The sequence below is a fragment of the Podarcis raffonei genome, chromosome 2 (assembly GCF_027172205.1).
Source record: "Podarcis raffonei isolate rPodRaf1 chromosome 2, rPodRaf1.pri, whole genome shotgun sequence".
Taxonomy (NCBI): Eukaryota; Metazoa; Chordata; class Lepidosauria; order Squamata; family Lacertidae; genus Podarcis; species Podarcis raffonei.
In genome coordinates, this window is record NC_070603.1 from 67154749 (window position 1) to 67180208 (window position 25460).

Sequence of the window (25460 nt, forward strand, 5' to 3'; positions counted from 1 at the left end):
CATGAAGCATATGGCACACCAAAATCCAGCGCATCATGACTGAGGATATGGTTGCTGGAGACTGTGGTCTGTGTTAACAATGGAAAGCCTGTTCTACCCAGGATTTCCCCCCACATAATTCTATGCTGTGCAAGTACTGTAGGAGGGGGCTTTCCTAGAGTGACAGCATATTTAGGAATGCACACTATTATGCATCATCTATGCAGAATTGGAAACTGACAGATGATAGACCTACTTTTCTAGTTGTCCACATAGAATTATGTTTATATGAAACAGGAATTGGTGATGAGGCTGTGTTGGTGCACTGACTACAGAATGGTATCTCTTCCTCTTGTTCTTCAGTTATTCTAGATACTAGGCACATAACAGTTACCCTGCCTTTCAAATAAAGTTTCAATCATTTAAAAAGAAAAGAAGTAACCTGGGTATTTAGCTAGTTTTGCTTGATTTACTTTTTGGACAGTTGCAAGAGAAACAATGGGCAAGGCTGTTCCCCCTCTTCCCTTAGAAATTTTAACAGCTGTGTATCTTTAGTGTATAGTCAGACTTTGTTCTGGGGTCTATCCTGAAATAGTAAAAGCAGCATCTTGGGATCCACCCTAGAGACTTTTATTCCCCTGTGGCTGCCGCACCCAGGCTACAGAATTTTTTTGTTTCAAGAGTTACCAATCCTGCTCTTCAATTGCCAAGATTTTTCATTTTACCAGATCATCACATTCAAAAATGCATAGAGCTTTTTTAAAAAAACAAACCCATTAAGTCGCACAATGGAAGCATGCTGTAATGAAACATGCCATATGGTAGTATTTTTACCACTGGGTTGTGGTCACTTGAGCTTTGCTTTCTCTCTCTCTCTCCCTCCTTCTGTCTGTCTGTCTCTCTCCTTCTCCCCACCCCGCCTATGTTCCAGGAAACCCCCTGCACAAAAATATGAGCTGTTCACTGTCCAGTTGTGCATAGCTTATTCTATATATAAAATATCCTTTGAAGGGTTCAGACAACTTCACAGAGAGAGGCCAAGAAGATCTTAGCGCAGTGAGGTTCTGAATAGACTATGCTGTGAATGTCATTCATCCTACATCAAGCAGAAATATTTCACTAGCAGCCTTTTTCACTTTATAAATACCATAGATATTTCTGATTCAGGCAACCCCTAGTTAAGCTGTCTGAAAGGAACCAGTAATGAAGCAGAGTGAAGAAGCTGGAGCAGTGATGATGGCAGGAACTGAGGCCTCATCAGTATTCTATAACTATGTGAAAGTCTGGGCCTCGTGTCTCACAATGGGATCTCATTTTGAGTGGGGATCTGATCTATTAGGATTGGGAAGTCAAAGATGGTGGAATGTGGTTTGTTATTATGTATTTATTACACTTGTATCCCACCTTTCTTCCAAGGAACTCAAAGTGACTTATTAGTCTTGTGCCACCTCCGCCCATAATGTCTTCACAACAACTCTGAGGAAGTGACTATAAGCTCAAGGTTATTGAGCTTCAAAGAGGTGGATTGAATTAAACCTGGGTTTCACTTGTCCTACTCCTGCACTCTACCCACTAAGCTACATTGACTTCATAGAGTTTATGGTGCAAAATCTGACTTTGGTTTATGGTTACCCTTCCAAAGTTTGCCAGTTTCATGCATTTACTGTGCCATCTTTGTGCATGGTGCTCTACAAAGAACAGATATGGCAGGTCTGTACGCCAAGGGGTTCTGGAAGAAGGGAAACAGGAATAGTGAAAGGAGGTGGGACTCAGTTTCTACCACCGTCCCTCAGTTGCCATACACACATATGTAAACATCTACATGCTGTTTTCTGCTCTTCAGCAAAATCCTGGACAAATACGTCTTTTTCTCCACCAGGTTTCCAGTTCAGAGGTCATTCCACTGAGGCAGCCATCACTTCATCCCTTGGAGTGGTAGCCAAGTGGTATTTTAACTGCTCTACATGGAGAAGGCCCCAGGTTTGGTCCCTGGTGTCTCCATGGAGAGTTCTTGCCAGTCAGTGTCAACAGTACAGAGTGAGGTGAACCAATTGTTTGACTTGGTATAAAGGCAGCTTCCTATGTTCCTTTCTCTTTGTGAGCTCAGTGGCCCATTTGATATTGCTTTTCTTGGCCATTTCTGGTCTCTCCTTTTGCCTGTATGTTCTGTCCTTGCATCTCCACCTTTGTTGAGCCCTGGGCTGGGCAGTGGCAACAACCCAGCTGGGTTAGGCAGGCACAGCTGCACAGTATAAATGTCTTTTTCTGGCACTGTGCAGCTTCCGGCTTGCTGTGCTAATGCAACACAATAACTAGCCACATTGTGTGAGGGCCTAAGTACCGTTGTATCCTGCTCATGTGGCACTCGGCAGAGGATGTGACTGCGCAGAAGCACTGCATTCTTAGCTAAGACAGACAGGGGGTTGTTGCAAACTTTATTTGAGAATGGCCAAAAAAGAAAAGAAAGCTACATTCATTGTGGTTTAATAAAAAGACAGGCTGAAAACCAAGAAGGATGGCTGCTAAAGTAATAAAGTGGTTCAGAGAACAGCTTGGATGGATATCATACTAAATCTCCAGGATTCATTTGAGGAAAGATGGTTGAACAAATCATCGTTTCAAAAAAACCTATTCCACACTGAAAAAGAGATAGACATAAAAGATAATGCTTGCCTGTATTATTCTCTGTGCCCGGAAAGAGCACCAAAGACAGCTCCCACCCCGTGCTGATTGGTGTGTGGAGAGGGGTGATTTTTGCCAAGATCACAGCTGTGGAGGGAAGGCTTACACCTCACCTCCCTGCACACTGACTGCAGTGCTGATAATCACTATTGCATCTGCCTACCCTGTGACCACGACCACCACCAATATGCCTGGTATTTTCTTTTTTAAAACTCATGGTGGGGTTGCTAATCACATTGTTAACATGGTATGCAGCTGCACTCTCAGAGGGGAAAAGTAAAAAGGCAGTGAAAGAAATAGTGCCGAAAGCAGAGCCGGGGGCAGTGAATCTTCGCCAGGCCTCAACAAGGACAACCCAGATGGTGTGGAATTGTTTTTAAATGTGTGTATGTGTGTGTGTTGGAATTGTTTTCAATAGTTTTATATATGGGACGTCTTATAATTTCTTGTTTTACAGATGTAACTTTTCTGTTTGCTTTACCATGTGTGATGGGATGGTGAGCTGCTTGTGCGTAAAATCCTAGTCCCTCAGAGTTTGGCTAAGTCCACAAACCTCTGTCTGTGACGGAGCTCCTTAAGCATGGCTCCATCAGTCGCTCGTTGTATCGGACAGTGGGCGTTTACGGAACTTCTTCCAGCATAAAAGCTCCTTAACGGAAACGCGTCTTCTGGACTCTCGGCGTGACAGTTTCCGGCGAGGAGTGGGTGTCCCTACAGGAGGTCTTGAAACCTCCCCACTATTTTCGCTTGAAGTGTTTCTGAGCCCTCCCTCCGACTCACTTTCCCTTGGAACTCCACTTCTCCCCCTGCTGGTCCCCTCCTCAGCTGAATGTTCTCTCTCACCCTCTGTGAGCCCTTTCACCTCCTGCATCTCAGATGGCAGTTCCCTGACATCCACCTCCCCTCCAGGGCCCCCTTCACCCCCTTCCCTCCCCTCCTCTGCGGGAGGCGAGGGAGCAAAACCCCTGAAGGAACCTCCCTCATCTTCCGAAGTTTCGAACACTTCCCTCCACCTTTTGCTGTCTCCGGTTTCCAAGTACTCCTCCTCATCGGAGTCTGTTCCTCCTTCCAACTCCGATTCCCTGAATCCCTCCAGTTCCTCCTCATCGTCGGTGGTGCCAAAGTACTCCCTCCGGAACCTCGCTATTGGCTGAGGTTTCCTGGGGAACCTTTGGTGGAACGTTTCGACCAAGATCTCGTCACGGACCTCCTCTGCCGTCACCCAGGTGTTTTCCGACTCCGGTTCCCCTTCCCACGCGACCAAATACTCCACCTGATTACCCTTCCACCTGGAGTCGATGATTTCCGCCACATGGTTGCTGCTTTCCCTTTCTTCTATGGCTGGCCCCCGTGTGGATACCCCTTCACCTTCCCCCCTGTATGGTGACAGTAATGACCTGTGGAATACTGGGTGCAGTTTCATGTGGTTCGGTAACCGGAGTCTGAAAGCCACTGGGTTGACCTGTTGGATGACCTCAAATGGTCCCAATCTTTTGGGTCTCAATTTCTTGCAACCCCCCTTGAACGGCAACCCTTGGGTTGATAGCCAGACCTGACTCCCCACCCTAATGGTTTCACCTTCCCTTCTGCTCTTGTCTGCCTGCCTCTTATATTCTTCTTTGGCCCTTTCTAAGTTGAGTTGGAGTTGACGATGGATCGCTTCCATTTCTTCTACAAAATGTTCAGCGGCCGGGACACTCCATCTCTCCCCTCCTCCCCCTGGAAACGCCCTGGGGTGGCACCCATAATTAGCCAAAAAGGGACTCATCCCGGTGGACACATTCTCTGCATTATTGTAAGCAAATTCCGCTAGCGCCAACTTTTCGACCCAATCGTTCTCTCTGTCATTGACATAACACCTCAGGTATTGTTGGAGGATACCGTTTGCCCTCTCCGCCTGCCCATTGGTCTCAGGGTGCCTGGCAGTCGAAAAGTTGACCTCTACGTGCAACAAGCTCATAAGTTTCCTCCAGAATCTGGATGTGAACTGTTTCCCTCTGTCGGAGACCACCCTCAAGGGGGCGCCATGCAGCCTAAAAATATGTTCTACAAACAATTTCGCTGTCTCTTCCGCCGTGACTGCATGTGAGCAAGCTACAAAGTGACCCATCTTAGTTAACAGGTCTACTACAACTAGTATGGCGGTTTTCCCCTGGGATTTAGGCAGATCCGTCATAAAATCTATCGATACCGCCTCCCACGGTCGTTCTGGTGTGGGTAACGGTTCTAATAACCCCGCTGGTGCCCGCCTTTCTCCTTTGGCTCTCTGGCATTGGTCACACCTTCTCACATACTCCCGTACATCCTCCCTCACCTTGGGCCACCAAAACTCCCTGGTCACCAACCACATGGTCTTGTGTTGCCCAAAATGCCCCGCTGTGGGATTGTCGTGCAGCTGTTTGAGTACTCTCCCCCTCAATTCCCCTTCGGGTATATATAGAGCCCCTTTGTAATACAATGCCCCGTTTCTTTCTTCAAAACCTCCGGGGTCTTCTCCCTCTCTCCTTAAACCTCTGAGCTTATCCTGGGCGTATTCATCATTTACCGTTCCCTCTACCAGTTCCCTTTGCCCCACCCAGGCCGCCCCACACACCCAGTGGTCCTCTGGGATAATATGTCTCTCTTCAGGCGCTCCCTCCCCCTCCAAATATTCAGGTTTGCGAGAGAGAGCGTCCGCTCTGATGTTTTCTGGACCTGGCACATAGCAGATTTCAAAATGGAATTTGGAGAACTCCTGGGCCCATCTCACTTGTCGTTGGTTGAGCACTCGTGCCGTTCTCCAATACTCCAAATTCTTGTGGTCCGTACACACTTGCACCTTATGCTGTGCGCCAATTAGTAAGTGTCTCCATCTCCGGAACGCTTCGTGAATGGCGAGTAGTTCTCGGTCATATACGGTGTAGTTCCTCTCGGATTTGTTCAGCTTACGCGAAAAGAAGGCACAAGGTCTCCATTCCGACTTATTGCTCCCTGGCTGAAGCAGCACCGCCCCCACCGCCCGGTCTGAGGCATCAGTTTCCACTCTCATGGGTTTTTGTAAATCCACATGCAGGAGCTGTTCTTCCGAAGCGAATGCCCTTTTCAATTCCTCAAATGCTTGCTCCGCCTCCGCCGTCCAAACGAATTTCTTCTTGCTGCTTAGACAGTCCGTGATGGGAGCCGTTAAGTGGGCAAAGTTCTTGATGAATTTACGGTAAAAGTTCCCAAACCCTAAGAACCTTTGCACATCCTTTTTCGTTTTCGGTGTCTTCCATTCCAGCACCGCCTGGACCTTGCCTGGATCCATGGCTAATCCCTTGTCTGATAAGCGGTACCCCAGGAATTCCACCTCCTTGGTGTGAAACTGACACTTCTCCAATTTCACCCACAGCTGGTTTGCTTGCAGCTGGCTCAGCACTTCCCTGACATCCTTCACATGCTGCTCCTCATTCTCTGAATATATCAGCACGTCATCGAGGAAGGCCACGCAATTCTTGTAGAGCAAAGGTCCCAGGACATGGTTCATGAGCGATTGAAAACAGGCGGAGCCTGATTGTAATCCGAATGGCATAACGAGATATTCAAAAGCCCCCAAAGGGGTGAACATGGTGGTTTTCCATTCATCCCCTTTCTTTATTCGTATCAGGTTGTATGCCCCTCTCAGGTCCAATTTCGTGAATATCTTTCCCTTCCTCACCCTGGTCAAAATGTCATCAATCCTGGGCATGGGGAAAGTCACTGGTTCTGACACGGCATTTAGCCGCCTGTAATCCACTACAAGCCGGGGTTTATCCGTGTTTTTTTTGTCCACAAAAAACACTGGGCTCCCCCCTACCGCTCTGGACTCTCTGATGAAGCCCCTCTTCAGGTTTTTATCAATAAACTCCCTTAACTCCTGCATTTCCCTGTCTGACATGGCGTACAGCTTGCCCACGGGGAGCTGGGCCCCAGGGACCAGGTTAATTTGGCAGTCAAAGTCTCTATGCGGTGGTAGTTTATCTGCTTCCCTTTCGCTGAAGACCTTGCTCAGATCAGCGTATTGTTTGGGCACCTTCCCTTTGTCTGCCACTTCCGTCCCTGCTAGAAAGGCTTTTGCCCCTTCTGGCACCTTTCCCTCTCTGCAATGTTCCAGGCAATGTGCTGACCCAAAGGAGACCACTCTCTGATGCCAGCCCACTAGCGGGTCATGCAACGCTAGCCAGCTCATTCCCAAAATGACGGGAGCCCCTCCCAGGGTGGCCACATTGAACGCTATCCTTTCGGTGTGCCTGGCCACCCTCATAACCATTGGGACGGTCTGTAGACTAACTTCTCCTCCCAACAGCTCCCTCCCATCGATCGTGGTCACCTGCAGGGGGTTGCTTAAAGGGAGTGTCTGTATCTGGTGTTCAGCTGCAAACTCCTTACTCATAAAATTACAGGAGCTGCCTGAGTCCAACAGCGCCTTTGTTTTTAGTGGGTATCCGTTTGCCAGCTCTAGCAACACCTCTATTACTAGGGCTGGTCTTGGAGGTTCCGGAGTGGGCACTTTTACTGCTCCTTGGCCTGGCTGCAGTGCCCCGACGGTGGCAGCCAGGCGTTGGCTTTTACTGGCTCCTGGACTCCCTCCTCCTTCCCCCCAACAGCTCCCGCCATCCCTTGCCATTCCTTTCTTTGCGGGCAGACTCTGGCAAAGTGACCTGGCTGCTGGCAGAGATAACATTTCTTGGCGCTCTTTCCCTCCTTCTTCCTCCCTTCACTGGGATTTGAAACTGCGCGCACGCGCGCTGTTCCAACTTCCATCGGCTCTCCTGGTGGGAAACTTGGCTCTGGAATCTCTGGAATGCGGAAATCCCTCCAACGCTCTCCTTTCCCCTCCCGCTTCTCCAAGGCTCTTGCCTCCTGGCGCGCTCCAATGGTCAGCGCTGCTTTGGTCAGCTGGTCCATAGACTCCGCCCTGGGCGCCCGGGAAAGTTCGTCTTTCACCGCCGAAGAAAGCCCTTCTTCAAAGAGCATTTGAATGGGTTCCGCCGATAGGTCCCATCCCAATTTATGTATCAACATGGTAAACTCAGTCCAGTACTCACGAACCGATCGGCTCCCCTGTTTGCAAGCCATCAATTGTCTGCGCACCAGTCCCTGTTCAATCTCGCTGGAAAACATCAAATCCATGGCGCGAAAAAACTTCCTTGTGTCCTTCAGCATTTCACTATTCCCTGCCATCAGGGGTCTAACCCAGTCTCTCGCCCCTCCTTCGAGATGGCCAATCACAAACGCCACTCGCGATGCCTCGTCGGGAAAGTCGTTAAACTGCAGCTCGAGAGCATACTGCATCTCTGTCCTAAAGGCTTGATAGTTCCTGGGGTCCCCCCCAAACTTCTGCACCAATCCTGGCATCTTTCTTGCTAGTGGGGCGCCTTTTGTCTTATCTGCACCCTGTGCCCTCCTTTCCTCTAGCCTCGCCGTTTGCAGCGCTAGCTGGAGCTCCAACACCCTGTACCTTTCTTCCAGGCTTGGACTCTCTCCAGCTCCTCCTGCTCCCCCGGCTCCGGCTGGGTTGCTCATGATGCCTCTTTGCACAAGCTGCTTTCAGGGACTGTCCGATTGCTGTGATGGGATGGTGAGCTGCTTGTGCGTAAAATCCTAGTCCCTCAGAGTTTGGCTAAGTCCACAAACCTCTGTCTCTGATGGAGCTCCTTAAGCATGGCTCCATCAGTCGCTCGTTGTATCGGACAGTGGGCGTTTACGGAACTTCTTCCAGCATAAAAGCTCCTTAACGGAAACGCGTCTTCTGGACTCTTGGCGTGACAGTTTCCGGCGAGGAGTGGGTGTCCCTACAGGAGGTCTTGAAACCTCCCCACTATTTTCGCTTGAAGTGTCTCTGAGCCCTCCCTCCGACTCACTTTCCCTTGGAACTCCACTTCTCCCCCTGCTGGTCCCCTCCTCAGCTGAATGTTCTCTCTCACCCTCTGTGAGCCCTTTCACCTCCTGCGTCTCAGATGGCAGTTCCCTGACACCATGGTATATTTTATTGTTGTAACCCCAATTTTATTAGGGAGTAACTCCACTGAATACAGTGGAACTTACGGTACTTCTAGGGAAACATGTATAGGGTTACATTGTTAATTGTGAATAAGAGGCATGCAGACTTCTATTTGGGTGTATAAACACAAACAATAAGCACTAATGGTAACAAATTGTAATTTATTTTTTCCTAATTCCTCAGGTTTGGGGAATCTGTGGTCTTTCAAATGTTTCTGGGCTAGAACTCTCATAATCCCTTACAACTGACTGGAGGGATGATGATATTGTGTGTCCAACAATATCTGGAGGGCCAATGGCTCCACATTCCTGAGCTCCACCGTTGACACTTTTTATAACATTTCATTTTCTTCTTCATTTTTCATATCTCCATAGTGAAGTCATATGCTCTGTGCTTCTAGTCTTTCTAAAATATACCACACATACTAGGGTTGCCATATTTCAAAAAGTAAAGAATTTTTTCGGAAACCCTCAAAATAGTTGAACTTTTCTTTTGACTTGCCTAAGATCCAGGACAAAACACCACATGTCCAGGAAAATCCAGACATATGGCAGCCCTATATTAGGCCTGAGCCATGACACTAAAAATAGGTTCTAATACAGTGGTACCTCAGGTTAAGAACTTAATTCATTCTGGAAGTCCGTTTTTAACCTGAAGCACCGCTTTAGCTAATGGGGCCTCCCGCTGCTGCCGCCACGCGATTTCTGTTCTCATCCTGAAGCAAAGTTCTTAACCCAAGGTACTATTTCTGGGTTAACGGAGTCTGTAACCTGAAGTGTCTGTAACCTGAAGCATCTGTAACCTGAGGTACCACTGTACTAACTTCTGGTGGTCCCTGGCCTAATTTAAACTTTGAAATAATTAGTTCCTTCGTTTTTGAGAGTTTGGATTTAAGGTCACAATTGTGAACAACCAGGAACAAATGTTTTTTGGCATTTTCAAAGCTTTGTTGCTTAAATCTTTTGCCAATGGGTGTGTTTGCATTCCCCTAAAAATGGACGGATTCAGAAACTTGTGAAGTGATATTCATTAATTTGAATGGGTAAATTAATTCCGAATTCGAGTAACTGGAATTCATCTTTGTCTGGAACATATATTAATGCCCTCCCACATGGAAGTCTTCCCCTCTATCCAATGGGTTACAGAAAACAGTTGATGTTTCTCAGTGAAAAAACAGTGACATCTGCACATGTTTAAATGTACTTTTTCCTTTGTAAGCACTGTATGCAACTTAATGTGTGCAAGGGAAGGGGCTTAAAAAATTGCAGCTGCACAAACCCAAGAGTCAACAGCTGCCCCTGATTTAAACATTTTTGCTGGCCCTGTTCCTCTGCCTGCAGCTGCAACCTGACACACACAAATCTAGCAGGTAAACATTTCCCCACCACTTCAAGCCAGGAAATATTCGTCTGTGAACTAAAACAATTGTTTATCAGGCTGCTGTTAAAAGCATAGGTGCAGGAGCAGTCAGAACCATCCTACCTCTAATGTTAAACTCTCTACTGCTCATTTTAAAAAGTAGTTCAGAGTTACACGGATGCCCTTAATCTCTAAAAACTTCCTTAGGCTCCTAAGAACAACTTAGGAGTTGTTCTTTAGCAACATCCGAAGGGCCAAAGATTCCCTACAACTTCGTGTGATCACGCTTCACTGTTTGTCATATTTGGAGAAGGCTGCTCAATACATGCATTTAATATGGTTGCTAAGGGTTTTGTTGTTGTTTTACTGGTTGTGTGCCTTAAAAGTCAATGGACACAAGATATTTAGCTGGTAAAACTTTCCCCATCACTTTGGCTGAAGACAGATGATAGTAATTTCAGAGCTGAAAGTGAGTGGGGAAAAGCACTGTTGGTTTTCTTAACCATGGTGTGTCCATTCCTAACACTGCTGTCTGTGGTAAACAGATTTGGCTGGGGTTTGTAGCGCTCGGGGAACCTGCAAAACCCATTTGACCAGGAGCAATCTAAGGCAAAAGCAGCGAATGTTTGCACCACACCTAACACAGAGGAGGCTGGACTATTGGAGGAAATGGGGCACTTCCCCACCAACCTCAGTTCACCCTCAGCCATCCCCCATCAGCTTACCTTCCTACAAACCAGTCCTGTGGGTGGGACAGGCTGTCAACTCCCTCCTTCTTAGTCTATGTTACCTTTGTACAATTCAGCAAGGGGTGGGGCAGCAAAACTAGTAGTTGGGTCTGCCTGCCACTGACTCTAGCTCCACCTACTGCTGGCCTCCCTACCTTCGGCCGCACAAGTTCCAATGGGCACCAGCCACCACTGCCTACATGCCTCAGTCATATTACTTTCATGCAAAATATTCCAGTCTCCATCCCTGGCATGCCCAGATGCAGCTGGGAAAGATTGCTGCATGAAACTCTTAAAAACTAACAGGAGCAGGGAAATATTCGATGGAAGTGAGATCTGAGTCTTTAAAAGAGTCAAATGCGATCTCAAAATACTGTAAAAACAAAGAAAGGGCAGTGACTTTTTCACAGTTCTGAGTCTCTTTCCTCCATCTCCCTTCCCTGTGGGTGATTTCCTCCTATCTTTCTCGGTTTGAGCCAAAGCATAGTCCTACCAGAACACTTATGGTTTCCACTTGCCCCAAAGTGGAAACCAGGGTGGACTGTGGCTTCCAGTCTTGGTCTGCATAGCAGAAACAATGCTTTGCTAGCTCAAGTGAAATGGCAAGCTACAGTTTGCCTCAAACTAGGAAATGTGGGAAGGAATGGAAACATGCAAAGGGAGGAGGGGGGTCGTGTGAGCCCAATGGTCCAGCCAGGCTCGTTCACATAGCACCTAAGCATAGTTTGGCACTATGTCTGAAACATCAGTCTGGATTTAATAAAACTGCAGTCAACCAATATATGGTTCCAGCTAGCCAATACTGCAATTTGTTTAAAAAAGAAAAAAAAAAGATTGGGGCAGGACAGATGGGAAAAAGCAGATGGAGTGAACAATCCGACAGCTGTTTTATACTTTGGAGCCATAGTTATGTGGGAAATAGCACATTTGCCCACAAGAATTCTTGAAGGTCATCTTTCACCCAGTAGTCTGTTTCAGAGCTAGGGCATGCTTTTGGCTATTAATAAGACTTTCCCTTAAAAGCACTATTGACATAGCATGCACAATGGAAGCTGAGGGTCTGGTTGCAGCATTCATGATGGATAAGCCTGGTCCTCAACTACCTTAACTGTATTCAGCACAGTTGGAACAATTTACTGGAAATGCTAGGTCCAAAGTATAGAGTAAAACCATAAACCATAAAGATATCGAAAGGACAAACTGTACACAATTTTGATGAGACACTGCCAACGATTGTCAGTGAAAATTACCAGTGAAGTATATGAACTTCTTTGTTCCTTTTAAGTTTTTCTGCTTCAATTCTGACTGCTACCTTGAAATATATTATCATAAGGTTGTGTACTGTCTGCATTGCTAGCATTCTAAAAACGATTTTTAAAAATTTATAATAAAATCACCCTAAAAATGTATAGAATGTATAAACTTTTGAAGCAGCCAATCTTTTCTTTTATAACAAATATCCCTGAAGAGACTTTAAAGTGGTTACTGTGTTTTCACTTATTATTACATGGACACAATAGGATCATGACATTCTTAATTCATAGTTCATCACAATATATAGAGCTAACAACATACAGTTCATGTGATTTTATTTTAATGTAACAAAAATGGAACAAATGTACTATCAACCCCACCCCCAAAACAAAGAAAAATATCAAAATAAAAATGTTTTCTAACATGAACATTTAGCAACATTACCTTCTGTTACATCTATTTTTCAAAAGATACATTTAAAATGTATGCCTGAGATATTACTGTTAAATATACTCTGGTATAGAATCATAGCCCACTTGTATACAACACACAGCTAGATTCACCATTACTTGTTCTTAGAAACATTCAACAGTCCCATTTATGTGGGCTTTAAATATAAAATCCTCTTATCGAGGAGGAAGTTAAAATCATAAGAGGGGCTGTAGAATTTCAGATTACTATGTAACCATTTTCAGCGCATATATATAATCTGAAACAAGTGCATAAAAAAGATAGCAATTTTAAAATCCTGAAAATAAACAGAATTTCACTTGCTCCATAAATATGTAGATTAGAATGAAAATCCCACTATGTCATCTAGGAACATAAATAACAAAAGTTCTGAGTTAGGAAAGTCTGCCCCCATAAGTGAGTGATCCTATTACCATGTAGGATTAGACGGGCAAGTCTCTAGAAAAGCCTGGTGAATGTATCTGCTGCTTCTGGCATTGCATCAACATAAAACTGATGGCATTGTTTCCTGACTCCATGAATGAGTCACACCTTTCCTTTGCATGCATGTAAAACTGAATGCATGGTGCAGGTAGATCACTGCTGTGTCTGTGCAGTATCAATAAAGTGCATCAGTCAAGTTCTGGAAGTTTGACAGAAAGGTGGTGCACAAACATATAATACAAACAGCTCAGTCTTATGACCTACCCTGACAAGGTAACAAGGTAAAGTATATGAAATCAGGTGTATTAAGGTACAACTCCTGCGATGGTACAGTGCCCTGAAAAACCTTCAATGTATCATAACAATTTTAAAACCTGGATCAATTATGTCTTCTTGACCACACTCACTAAAATAGTGTTATATGACCAACATGTTTTATTTCATGTTTTAAAAAATTATGCTGGATACTATCATTTGGGTTTTTTAAATTACAAATCTCTTAACACCTTTCCTTCTTCCTCATCATCACTATCAGTCACATTGACTTGCTGTACACTAGAGGGTGTGGATGGGGTTGCAGTAAAAACATTCTCAAGGGCCCCAATGTCCAGCTGTGGCATAGGGTTTAAGTATTCCTCTTCAGTCTGACTGTGGCTGCTGTAATAGGATGTCCCTTCCAAGCTCTCGCAGCTACGGGAGTCTTCGCTATGCGTATGCTCATCAGGATACTCTCTAAAAGGATAGTCTCTGTTCAGAGCAGAAAACATTGCCTCGTGTTTTTGATACTGGTCTTCATAAAAGCCAAGACATTCAGGCATGGAGCTGGGGAAGTTTCCATAGCCAAACGGTGGGCGACTGTATGGACATGTGCTGCAGCAAGACAAAGATGAGTTATATCACGGCTTTTACCATAAAACGGAATGATATATTATAGCTTGTTTGTATTCAAATCTGGAAACCAGTTACCATAATAAAGGGATTACCTCAGTCATGGGACACAATTGTAAATAGAATCCAATAATATGGCCGTGTTTCAAAAAGCCAAGATGTGTGCCCATGGTACATTATACAGAATAACTAATTTAGAAGAGACAATGAGAACAGGGTGGGTAACTTGTACCCCTCCAGCTACTGTTGGACTCCAACTCCCATCAGTCTGAACCAACATGGCCAGTGGCTACACATGATGGGAGTTGGAGCCCAACAGCACCTGGAAGACCATATGTTCCCCTTTTCTGGTCCAGAAGGTCATCTGGTCCAGTTCAACAACCAGGGGCAGGACCATATAGCCACATACATCCCATAACTCTTAATGCAGACCTGTTTTTTTGTAACGAATGATTTCAACTTTTGACCAATACCACACCTCATAACACCTCTACGACACTTCATAACACAAAATAGCAAACAAACCATCAGTGTAAAAGTGAAGTAAAACTGAAGACTACATCAAAATAAACATCTTTGCAAAATACTCAATTTAACTAGAAGCTTTTTGAAACAAACAAACAAACAAACAGATATACTAGCAAGCAGCAGGATTGATAAACCACCTCAGTAAGAACATTACACAGTATCCATGCCACCACTAAAAAAAGCCCCCTTCTTCATAACCATCAGCCTAGCTTTTAGACTGTGGCTCATTGAGCAAGGTCTTCTACACTGATATAAGCATGGGTGAATACCAACTGTTGCAGAACATGATGGCCTTTTGTGATAAGGAAAGTGACGTGAAAAGGGACTGGAGCTTCTGCAATAACACTTGCTTGATGCAACATCATCTAATTTCCCCACACACATTATCAGGCTGAATGCTCATTAAACAGGTCATCTGGAGATGACCAAAGAGTCAAGAGAACCTGAAATGAGAGGTTCTCCTTTGAAAGGAGGAAAGTGAGTTGAGGAGAAAAGTTTAAACAACAATATCAAGGTCACAGATCAAATTTAAAAAGCAAGAATGAAAAAGAAACCCTTATAAAAAAGCCCTTTGGTCACTGCAAAGTATGATGAGAAATGTTTCAGTGGAATGAAATGAACAGAGGATAAATGTGTGAGGAAAGAGGAAAAAAGGATGGACAGAAAGGAAGAGTATACAGTCGCACCTTGGAAATCGAACAGCCTACTTCTTGAACATTTTGGCTCCTAAACGTCGCAAACCCGGAAGTGACTGTTCCGGTTTGCGAACTATTTTTGGAAGCCAAATGTCCAACGGGGCTTCCATGGCCAATCAGAAGCCGTGCTTTGGTTTCCAAACATTTTGGAAGTTGAACGGACTTCTGGAATGGATTCCGTTTGACTTCCAAGGTATGACTGTACATGGAAATTCACACAGGTTCTTTTCAATCTTTTCCTTGTAGAAGTCTGCAAATCCTTCCGTGGTTGTCTGACTAGATATGCACCTTTACTGCAGAACACAAATAAATAGCTGCATTACCTTGATGGGAAATAATGGGGCCCAGGTAAAAAGTAAGGATGATGAAATGAAAATCGAGGAGGAGCTCCGAACAGGGTGGCTGGATGACCGATGGGAGGAGGTTGATAAACGTGTGGATGGGGGATGGGAGGAGCTTGAGGAATGGGTCCATTTCTAGAACAAGAAGAAACACCTGAGTACTCCTTAGGGGGTTGACTATTTGAGACACTGTATCTGGAATGTGTGGTGCTTGTATTATTTGGGTTCCTGCTTGCGCTTTCGATAGAAATCTGGGTTGGTCTCTTTATAGAGCAATTTGTTCCTGAAGATACACGGTGAGCTTCTGTTGGTGAAGGTGCAGCAAAACGCTGAGGTTGAAGCACTGGACGAATTGGCAGATTTGCCGTTGAGGCAGCCAGTGGCGCTGTGCTTCCTACATTTGGCTGGAACAGCGTAATAGGGCCTGGATGCTGAGCAGAAGGACCTGGCAGCTGGATAGTAGAAGGGGCTTCACCTTTGGAGAAGAGAAAGTATTATCCATAAGTGAGAAGGTCCCATTAACACTATGTTATAAATATTATAGAATGATCCATGTAATAGCACTGGATCATCCCTCATCATTTTTTAAGCTTTTCTTTAATATAGCATAACCTATGGTTGCCATATGTCTGAATCTTCCCTTTTTGAAATATGGCAACCCTAGCATAACCTACTGCAGTTTCATACCCAACGACATCCATGGATGCAATTTCACGAATCAGCAACATTTAAAAAGACATTCAGTATTTAGACTGTTAATCTTTTTTAAAAAAATGTCTTTTCTTTATAAATCTCCTACAAGTTTCCCTCCCAATGATGCCCAGTATGCAGTGTGCTATCATTGAACATGTATGGCAAAGACTTTCCAGGCACTTTTTGGCAAGTCTCTCAATTCCCTATCAGCATAAAACTGAATCTTTTATATAAAATCAAGTCCCCAACATTTTCTCCCCTAACAGTGTCTCGCGGGACCAAGGAAAAGACCTCCAAACAGGGCTGTGCAGACAGGAACTAGCTTGGTTTTTAATAGTTCCCAGGGAGTTCTAAAAAAACCAAAGGAAACAGTTGCAATATGTGATACAGCTGAAAGGGTGAAAAATCTGATTCTCATTCCAGACACTGGCATAACTGAGCATAGGGAATGGGATATAATGCTTCTTCTTTCCCTCCTGAAGTCAACTTCAGAGTGTTGGGGAGGGGCAATATATTTCTAAGGCAGCCTTTGAAAACTGGGATGTGGGCTCAGCAGGGAAGGAGGAAACACAGAACCTGAAAGACCTTCAGTGTGGTAGTGGTGATGAAGGTTCCTTACCCCTTCCTCAAGACTTTCAAGCCATGTTCATTTTGGGGAAACATGGGACAGGACTAGATTTAGAACAGTGAGCATGCCCTGGTGTCTTACTCTTCATTAAGTCAATGATATATGAGAGGGTGGAGAGTGGTGAGGCAGAAGAGAACTGAATCGCTTTTGCTTCTCTCATCAGACTTAACAGACGTTTTGCTAGTAAGAATAATGACCCAACTTTACTTTGAGAATGATTAAAACAAATAAACAAGCATATAAACAAAGCATTCTGTACTTCACTAATCTAATTTGGAAATGAATTAATAAGGCTACCGCAAAACTATGGCCACATCTCATCATCAAATATTCCTGCATAATCCTACATAATCATACTCTCAACAAGAATACAGACATTGGGTTTTTGTAGTTCCTATCATATAATGAACTCACATAAACTATTGGAATGAACTCACAGACTGGGTGTCCAATGCTGTTCTGTACGCTGGGTATGACCACAGAGTAGGTGGGAGATCGGAAAGGGTAAATGGTAGTTGGATTTGTAGTAATAATATTCTGAGATGTCCCAGTAAAGACAGTGGAGGCTGTCATTGGGCTGGTAGCAATGATATTCTGAGTAGTGCCAGAGAATACTGTGGAGACTGTCAAGGGGAACCGCTTCCTTTTGCCAGGTCGTGGCTGGTAAACCCAACCTGTGGGAATATAAAAGAGTAGGCTCACTGAAATATAATGGGTTATTTTATTTCAAAACTGATTAATGTAATAACAAAGGACACCAAAAAGAGTACAGTGAAAGCACCTGCCTGATGTTAATAAGCAGGGAGTTCCAAAGTCTGGATCAAAAGATCAATTTCTTATAACTACAGAACAAGTATTATGTTGCACCTGTAACAGTGCCAGTTCCGCTGGTGGAAGCTGTCAATTGAGCATATCTAGGGTAAAGTGATCTTGCAAGTAAACTGGTCCCATCCTGTTAAGGGTTTTATATACTAATGGCAACACCTTGAACTTGGCCCAGTAGCATTTGCTATAATAAATCTGCTATTGTACTTAGTTTTAAATACTTAAATAATGTCAATGGCAGATGCTGTAAAAATGCACATGTGCAACATCCATGCATACAAGAGCTTACAGAGTACAGCTCCTTTAAGCAGCTCCCTCTTCTGAACTCGTTTTTAAACTTCCAGAGCCTGAAAAGAAACCACTATGGGAATAGAAGGGGTGGGGTGGTGACAAAAGCTTTAAGGAAGACTGCCTCGTGGTTCCTGCATGGTGGTGGGGTTTTTTTTGTATTTCCTTTCAAGTATCGTCCTTGAACCCCACCTTTCCCCACTCATAAACCTATTTCTGGGTAACACAAGGCACTGCATCAAGACCATCAGATGTTGAGAAACATGTAAAAAAACCAAAACCTATTTTATACCAGGGAATTCTTCTCTGTGCTTTTCTTTAATCTTCTGAGCTTCATCATAATAAGGTTTCTTTTGCTCTTCTGTGAGTTTGTTCCACTCCAATCCAAGCTGAACGCTTATCTCCGCATTATTGGCAGCAGGGTTAGCTTTGGCTAAGGCTGGCCGGTGAATTCTTGCCCACACCATAAATGCATTCATGGGACGCTTGACATGGCCATCTCTGTCTTTGCTAAATGGAGTGTCTGGTATCCCTACAGGAAAGAAAGATGGATGGGTAGGCAGTATAAGTACCATACAAAGTTTGTAGTTAAAAATAATGAGTTTGCTATTGATTCTGGGCTCATTACTTTAGTGCAGACTACAGAAATAAAGGCCAAGCTCCAAATAACCATAAACCATTGTCATAAGCCCACAGGAGCTTTTGGCTTATTTTCCTTAAATTTTTATAAGACACCTTTCTGGATCAAGTCCTCTCAAGGGGGCCAACAGCAATATACCAAAAGAAATACAGTAATAGAGAATGACAGTGCATATGCTATATTTTAAATGTGATACAGTATTGTAATGTAATGGGACTTTTAAAAAAAAGCCTCCATAAAAATAAAATACAGCTGCTATAAACACATTTCCAAAATCACAGCAGGAAAGGAGTAACAGCAACTCTCTCAAACCACATGGCAAACTGTGCTTGAAATCGAGGGGAGCTTCACAAGTGATATGTGACATGGCAACTTTTTTCAGACAGAGCCACATTCCCTTCGAGGGCCATGTGTCAGGGGTAGGTGGCGCCAAAGACAAAAGAGGGTGGAACAATGAATGTAAATTTTATCTTTGTCCACTAGGCTAGTTTTACACACTCTCACTCACCCCTTCCATCAACTACACAAACTAGAGGCATTATCAGAGTTCAAGGACATATTCCAGCCAGTTCAAGAAGAGTGTAAAGTAGAGCTGGAGAAGAGTAGGTTTTGGGGTAGAGTCCTCAGAACCAGACAGGGCTATGATTATATTTGCTTACTTGAAAAACAAATATTTATTGATTTATCAACAAAATCCCCTTCATTTTTGAGTGTAGGAAGGTATTGCATACTGCCAAGAACACTAGAGATGGTGTCTTTATGCTCCACATATATATATAGCATTGCCAAAACAGCCACTGCATCTGTTGTGATTTTGCAGAGAGGGAGCAGTAGACTGTATGTCTGAGTCCCTCCTAATTCCTGGATCCAACAAGGATCCAGTTGCTGCTGGAATAGCCAGACATGTTTCTTGATAATGGCCCCGCAAGTATGGGTCATTAAGGTAACAAAGGAAGTGGCTCTGTGCCAGAGCAGAAATGAGTGGGCCTCCCTCCCTCAACTGTCTGGCAGTTAGAAAGACAAAAGCAAGGGAGGTGTGTAAGTGGTAGATGCTGGAAGCAGCCTGGACAGCTGAGAGACACACAGCCATGTCTGACTTGTGCTGGAATCTAAGGCTGTGGCTATGGGAGAAGCAAGATGCTGTGAGCACCTGCAACACAGGCTCAGGTTGTATATATGTGTAAATAAACCATATATCCTAAAGACCATGGTCTCCACTGTCCCTCATTCTGAGGAAACCAAACTCTGGGTAAGTGCCTGGAACCCCTGGATCTCGCACTACTCAGAGATTGGGGTATATAAAGCATGCTCAAGGAAGGGGGGGACACAGGAGAACAGGAAAAACCCAGGCAATACCCAGCAATCAGAGACTGCCCATCTGACACACAGGGAGTCAATGAATGGGACACCCATCTAGCAGACACCCCCATCACCACACACACAAGATGAGACTACAGCGCCCCCAGTTCATCAACCCTAGTGGCACAGTCAGTAATTACCTTGCTACTGCCAGTCCACAAGCATTCTTCTAGGAAGTAGTTCAAATCCTGTTATGCTCCCACCACTCATTTATTAGCACATGACACATTGAGTAGGGGGTGGGGTTATTGGGCTGTTGTTCTTGATTATTATTATTTTAAAAAATTTATGCCACATTTATGCCACATAATTAAATAATAAATAATAAATAAAATAAATAGGAAAGAGACGACACACAACATGGCACCCACACAATTTCATCTGCAAAGAGCACATGCACATATACACACACCCCCTTACTGGGACAGGGATTCAAGACCCACTGGGGGGATGGGACACTCTAGTTGACAAACAACCAGGGGGAGAGGCCAGGACACACACTGACAGCAGCAGCAGCAGCAGCAGCAGCAGCAGCAGCAGCAGTGTCTCACTCTGTAGGGCAGACTTTGCCAATATGGTGTGTTCCATATATTTTGGACTACCAGTTCCCATCATCCCTTCCATTAGCCAGGTGCATGGGTGTAGCCAAGGGAGGGGCAGCTGCCCCCCATCAAGTAAAACAATATAAATACTTAACTAACCGACCAATCACGTTGGTTCTGCACCCCCAACAAAGGTCTCTCCCCACCCCGCCAAAAAAAATCCTGCCTATGCCCATGGCCAGGTGGCATGGCTATTGGAGTTGTAGTCCAAAATGTCTGAAAGGCATCAAGTTGGGTAAGGGTGCTGTAAAGTATGGAGTTGGGAAGCAGGAGAAAAAGGTTTGCGCATCACCAGGCAGAAGGGGGCAAAATGTCCTGGCTCAACCCCATACTGAGCAGTTCCCTAACAGTTCTGCTGCTACTGCAGCAGACATCAATCGGACACATTGTGTGGAATTTGTTTTCTCCATGCTCCAGTCTCAATACAGGCATTGACACCAGCAGCAGAGAGCTGGAAGGAAAAGCCCTAACTAGGTGAAACAGCTTATGATTACATGCTTGAAGTGTTTGATTTGAATCCAGGGTACATCCCTACACTAGGAAAGGGGGGGTGTCCACCCAGGCATACATCAACCATTCAGGAGGAGCACCACTTCAACCAATACCTGTTCCTGAGTCATTTTATCTCAACCTGTGGATCCCTAGATGTTGTTGGACTACAACTCCCATCATCCCTAGCTAGCAAGGCCAGAGCTCAGGGATGATGGGAGTTGCAGTCCAACAACATCTGGGGACCCACAGGTTGAGAACCACTGGCTTAAACAGATATGTACTAAAAGCAGAATATTGTTTTTAGGCACTAAGGTACTAAACTTTACTCATACATCTGAATCTAAGCTTCCTGAATTATTTCAAAGTACAAGTATTAAGGATTGGAATGCATATCAACAACTTCTATTAATCTATGAAAAGAATTACATATCCACTACAGATGTTTCTGTGGTCAGAACTCAAGGGATACAGCTTAGAAATGGTGAGACCTAAATTTAAAGTTTTCTGGTGCTGCAATCCTATGCACCCTTATACTTGGGGGAGTAAATCTCACCGAAACTAATGCAGACATGCACAAGATCACACAGCAAGCTTTTTTGTGAGATCTAAACTTGGCAAGCCTTAAATTGCTCAACCTCTGTGTCTGACTTTGGAAAGTCATTCAAGTGATAATTCTGAACCCTAGTATTTCAAAAGTATCCCCATTAATTTCACTAAGGTTGGTAATTTCATCAGACTGGAATATTGCAATGCATTCTATGTGGGGCAGCCCTTGAGGCTGATGAGAAAACTTTATTCCTGAAGGGTAGTATTGAAATTTATTAAACAAAAATTTACTTTGAGCATGTTTGCCTCCTACTTACTTGCACTAAGCAGAAACAAACCATGACATCTGGCTTAAAGTAACACCCAAGCCAGCGATCAAGGTTTGTTTTGCTACAACAATTCATAATTGGTAATCTTGCCTACAAATCATAGTTTGTTGGGAGCAATGCCTTCAAATTCTTCGTTACTCACTGTCCCTTCACTGAGTTGGCACAAGGCTTGTTACTTCCCTCCCCCTTGAAAAGAACATAGAGCTGAAGGAAGAAGTTGAAAGGATGGCACTCTTTCCCACTTCTTCTTTCTTCTCTGTCTGCATTTCAGGGCTCAGAAAAATGAAATTGCTCTTTCAGCTCGATGTGCTTTTCAAGACTCAGATCAGCTCCTGAGCTGCTAACAGAATGTGAAGGGAAGAAAGTAAATAGCATAGGAGGGAAAGAGGAGTTATCTGGGAGACTGAAGAAAATGGATCAGTCAGGGGAAACAGGTGCCATGGGAATAAGGAGAGAGGTGCACACATGTGCCTGTGCACATTGGAGCCAGTAAATCAGATCCCCTTGGAATTGCAGAATTTTTCACAGGTGTTTCCCAGAACCAGTATCACATCATGTGTCAGTTGACTGAACCATGGATCTGGTACTTTCCAGAGCTGCCATGACACAAAGACGCTGATCTTAGGCACAGATATTCCTGGATCCTTGTAATACAAGGGATCTCTTCAAAACCATAATCAAACCGTAGTCACCTGTGTCTGCAGACATATTCTGTAATTTATTGGGGGTGTTTTAAGAGTAGCCATGCTTTGATCAATGTTTTTGATACATGAAAGCACCAGATCTGCTTTTTCTTTTTTTAACTGTGTTGTGTACCACTATAAGGTGGGGTTGGGTATTTCTGGTGGGGGTTTTTTTTGCGGAACCCACATAAAATCATGCAAATTCAAGAGGATTCATTTTAATTCAACTGGATTTGACTTTTACCAAACCGTTTGAAAAACCAAACAATCTCTGTGTGTGCTTTCTTTCTGACTACTGGGAGGGGGAGGGAGCAACTAGAGGTGTTGGTGCCCACAATACTCCTTCAAAATACCTAATGTGCCCAAAGGCTCAAGAATGCTTTATGGGTAACAGTCTCAGCCAAGCCTACTTCAGTATTGTAGTGAAAATTAAGGTGGATGTTTGTATAGTGCCCTGGGCTCCTTGGAAGAGGGTCAGAACAAGGCCTAACAGATTTATTGTGGCATAAACTGGCGATGAAGTGGATACTGGTCTATGAATGCTGATGGCACAAAAAATGTTAGTCTTTAATCTGCCACACATGAAAGAAGCACTTTGTTGTTTCTTCTGAGGGTCACAGTTAATCTCTGTGCCCTGGTTACAATGTATTAAAGAGGGCAGTGGCATACTTCTGCAATAGAAAGCTCCTGCAAATATTAAAAAGTTGTAGATGGGACTTTGCATAATTGACCATCTTCATAATCTTTGGTGGTTGCAACAGCCAGTAAAGTATACAGTGAGCTGTTGTTAATTGCATGAACATGAGTGAAGCCCTATCTTCCTTCTGGCCCTTCATATTTTTTTTTTTAAAGTTTGGAATAATAGTGGTGCAGATTAAGGTGTATGAACAGTTCTATCCCGGTGCTTACTTGTACATAAATAGCGACTAAAGGGCAACTTGGCAAATTCTATTATACCTATCTACTACCTGCATCTGAGGGTAGCACTGTGAGAGGCACATCTTTCGTTTCTATTTTCACTGAAGGCTCCAGCAAGGACTGCATTTTAAGGGGTACTTGTGCCACTGGCACTTTAGTCACTCTTATGAGCTCAGATGGAGGTGGCCCCTGAAACTGGATTCTAGCCCCAGGAGGGACAGCATGGAGCGTGACAGGAATCTTCAGTTCTTGAGGATGCTGAGTCCCGAGAGGCTGAGACAAGTCAGCATCTTTGTTGACATGAGCTGGGCCGTTGGAGGAGGGGCGAGGCTTGGATGCCACCTCTTCCCTCCCCTTGCAAGCTTCCTCGCGAGGCTCCACCAGTTCCGTTTTGATGGCCCCTTCTTTTCCGGACCCCAAGGCTTTGGCATCACAATTCTCTTCCACCTTCACCTCTTTCTTGATCTCCTCTGGCTCTTCTCCTTTCCCCACTTTGACTTCCCCCCCTCCTTTCGCGCCGCTGCTTCCCTCCTCCTTCCCTCCTCGACGACTGGCAGCCGCCCTGTGCTCCCCTCTCTTTTTCTTGTTACTGCCGCCCGTCGGGAGCAGTTGGTTCTCTTGCTCCCGCTCCTCCGCTTTCACTTGCAGCACCTTCTGCTGGCCATTTCCCTCCGCCACCGCCTCTTCCAGCATCTCGCAAACCCCAGGTTCCAACCCTGGCTGGCAGAGCTGCCTGGCAAGGCAAGGCTGGTCTTCCAACAGGTGCTGCTGCTGCTGCTGCTCTTTATAGGCAAGCCCTTCCCCAGGCAGTGGAGGTTTCTGCTCCCTGCGCAGGGCATTTTGCTTGGGGTGCAGCAGGGGGTGCTGCGGCCCCTGTTTGGGGGAGAAGAGCAGGAGGTGCGGGTCCCTGGCCCCCTGCCCCGAGAGAGGGTGCAGGAGAAGGTGGTCCATCCGGGGAGCGCCCTGCCAAGCCGCGGGGTGCAGGAGGCGGTGCTGCTCTCGGGGGGTTTCCCCCTGCGCCCCTTCTTCCATGCCGCAGCCCGCCCCCCGGGGAGAGGGATTGTTGCGGGGATTGTGAGCTCAGCCTCCGCCCTCTGTGACCGCCCGTTTGTTTCCTGCGGTTGGTTCGCAAACGTTCTCGGCTCCCCCTCCCGCCAGGGGCACGCGCGCCGCGCTCGGACCCCGCCCTCCGGCTCGCAGGAGCCTCGCGCCGCCTCGGGGCACCGGCTGGAAATGGCAACAGCCGCGGGGCTGGCTCCACGTGCCTCCCGCACTTTCCCCTCCCTGGTGTCGCCAGGGCGACCCTGGGGGCCGCGTAACAATGAGGTCGCCATGGAGACCCCGGGACGAACCCACGCGCCTTGCCCGCTTTTTTGAAAGGGCTTCGTTTGGCGGCGGCGCGCGCGCCCTTCGCCAGCTCCCTCGCCCCCAACGTTCCCTTTCGTCAACAGCTACCGTTCCCTCAGCCCGTGCGCTTTCAGCGCGTCGCCTCCTTCCTTGACAAGCACCAGCTCATTTCCCCTCGTCTACGGGAGTCCTTCTTTTCAAACCCAGCGTCGGGGTTGGGAGGATGGAGACGACCACGGCGAGGATAAAACTTAAAAGGAGTGCGGGATGAGTTACCCCCGCACGGTGCGACACGTGTTGCACCTGACCGTGGGAAGGGAAGATGCGCGTTCAACGGGCACAGGGAACTGGATTAACACTGTCAGAATCCCCGTTAAGCACGTTTGCCCGCCTTTCCACAACCCGGCGTCGCGGGACTACAACTCCTATCAGCCCCGGCAAGCTTGGCCAGTGGCCAGGGATGATGGGAATTGTAGTCCCCCGGCACCGGGTTGAGCAAAGGCAGGCGCGCGTGCGCACATATAACACACATGGCGCGAGGGCCTCTTTTCCTCCCCCGCCCCCATTAAACGCCCCACAGCAGCCTACGCACATCCAGGATGGGCGGCATCAAGACTGGAGGGCGTGGCTTTCAGCCTCGGTTCGCTCTGCATTTATCCCGTCCCCTCTGCTGCGAGGCTTTTTGCGCCCGGCACTGAGAGGCGGCTAATGCGGTTAGGGAGCTGCAATCCCGAAAGACCTTGCGGCGTCATAGAGACTAG

General features: G+C 45.7%; 1 protein-coding gene across 2 annotated transcripts; it reads right to left on the minus strand.

Moving 5' to 3' along the window:
- Positions 1 to 13312: 13312 nt before the first annotated feature.
- SOX30 (SRY-box transcription factor 30) lies at positions 13313 to 25459 on the minus strand. Of its 2 annotated transcripts, none has more exons than XM_053377120.1 (5): positions 25292 to 25459; positions 18076 to 18315; positions 17108 to 17344; positions 15332 to 15824; positions 13313 to 13767 (listed from the first exon to the last, which is right to left on the minus strand). In XM_053377120.1, exons 1-5 carry the CDS (start codon positions 25350 to 25352, stop codon positions 13386 to 13388), a joined length of 1413 nt encoding a protein of 470 aa, XP_053233095.1. In that variant the 5' UTR covers positions 25353 to 25459; the 3' UTR covers positions 13313 to 13385. The 2 variants fall into 2 exon arrangements, with proteins under 2 accessions (XP_053233095.1, XP_053233094.1); XM_053377119.1 differs by lacking the exon at positions 25292 to 25459 and adding an exon at positions 23403 to 24703.
- Between the last annotated feature and the right edge of the window lies 1 nt (position 25460).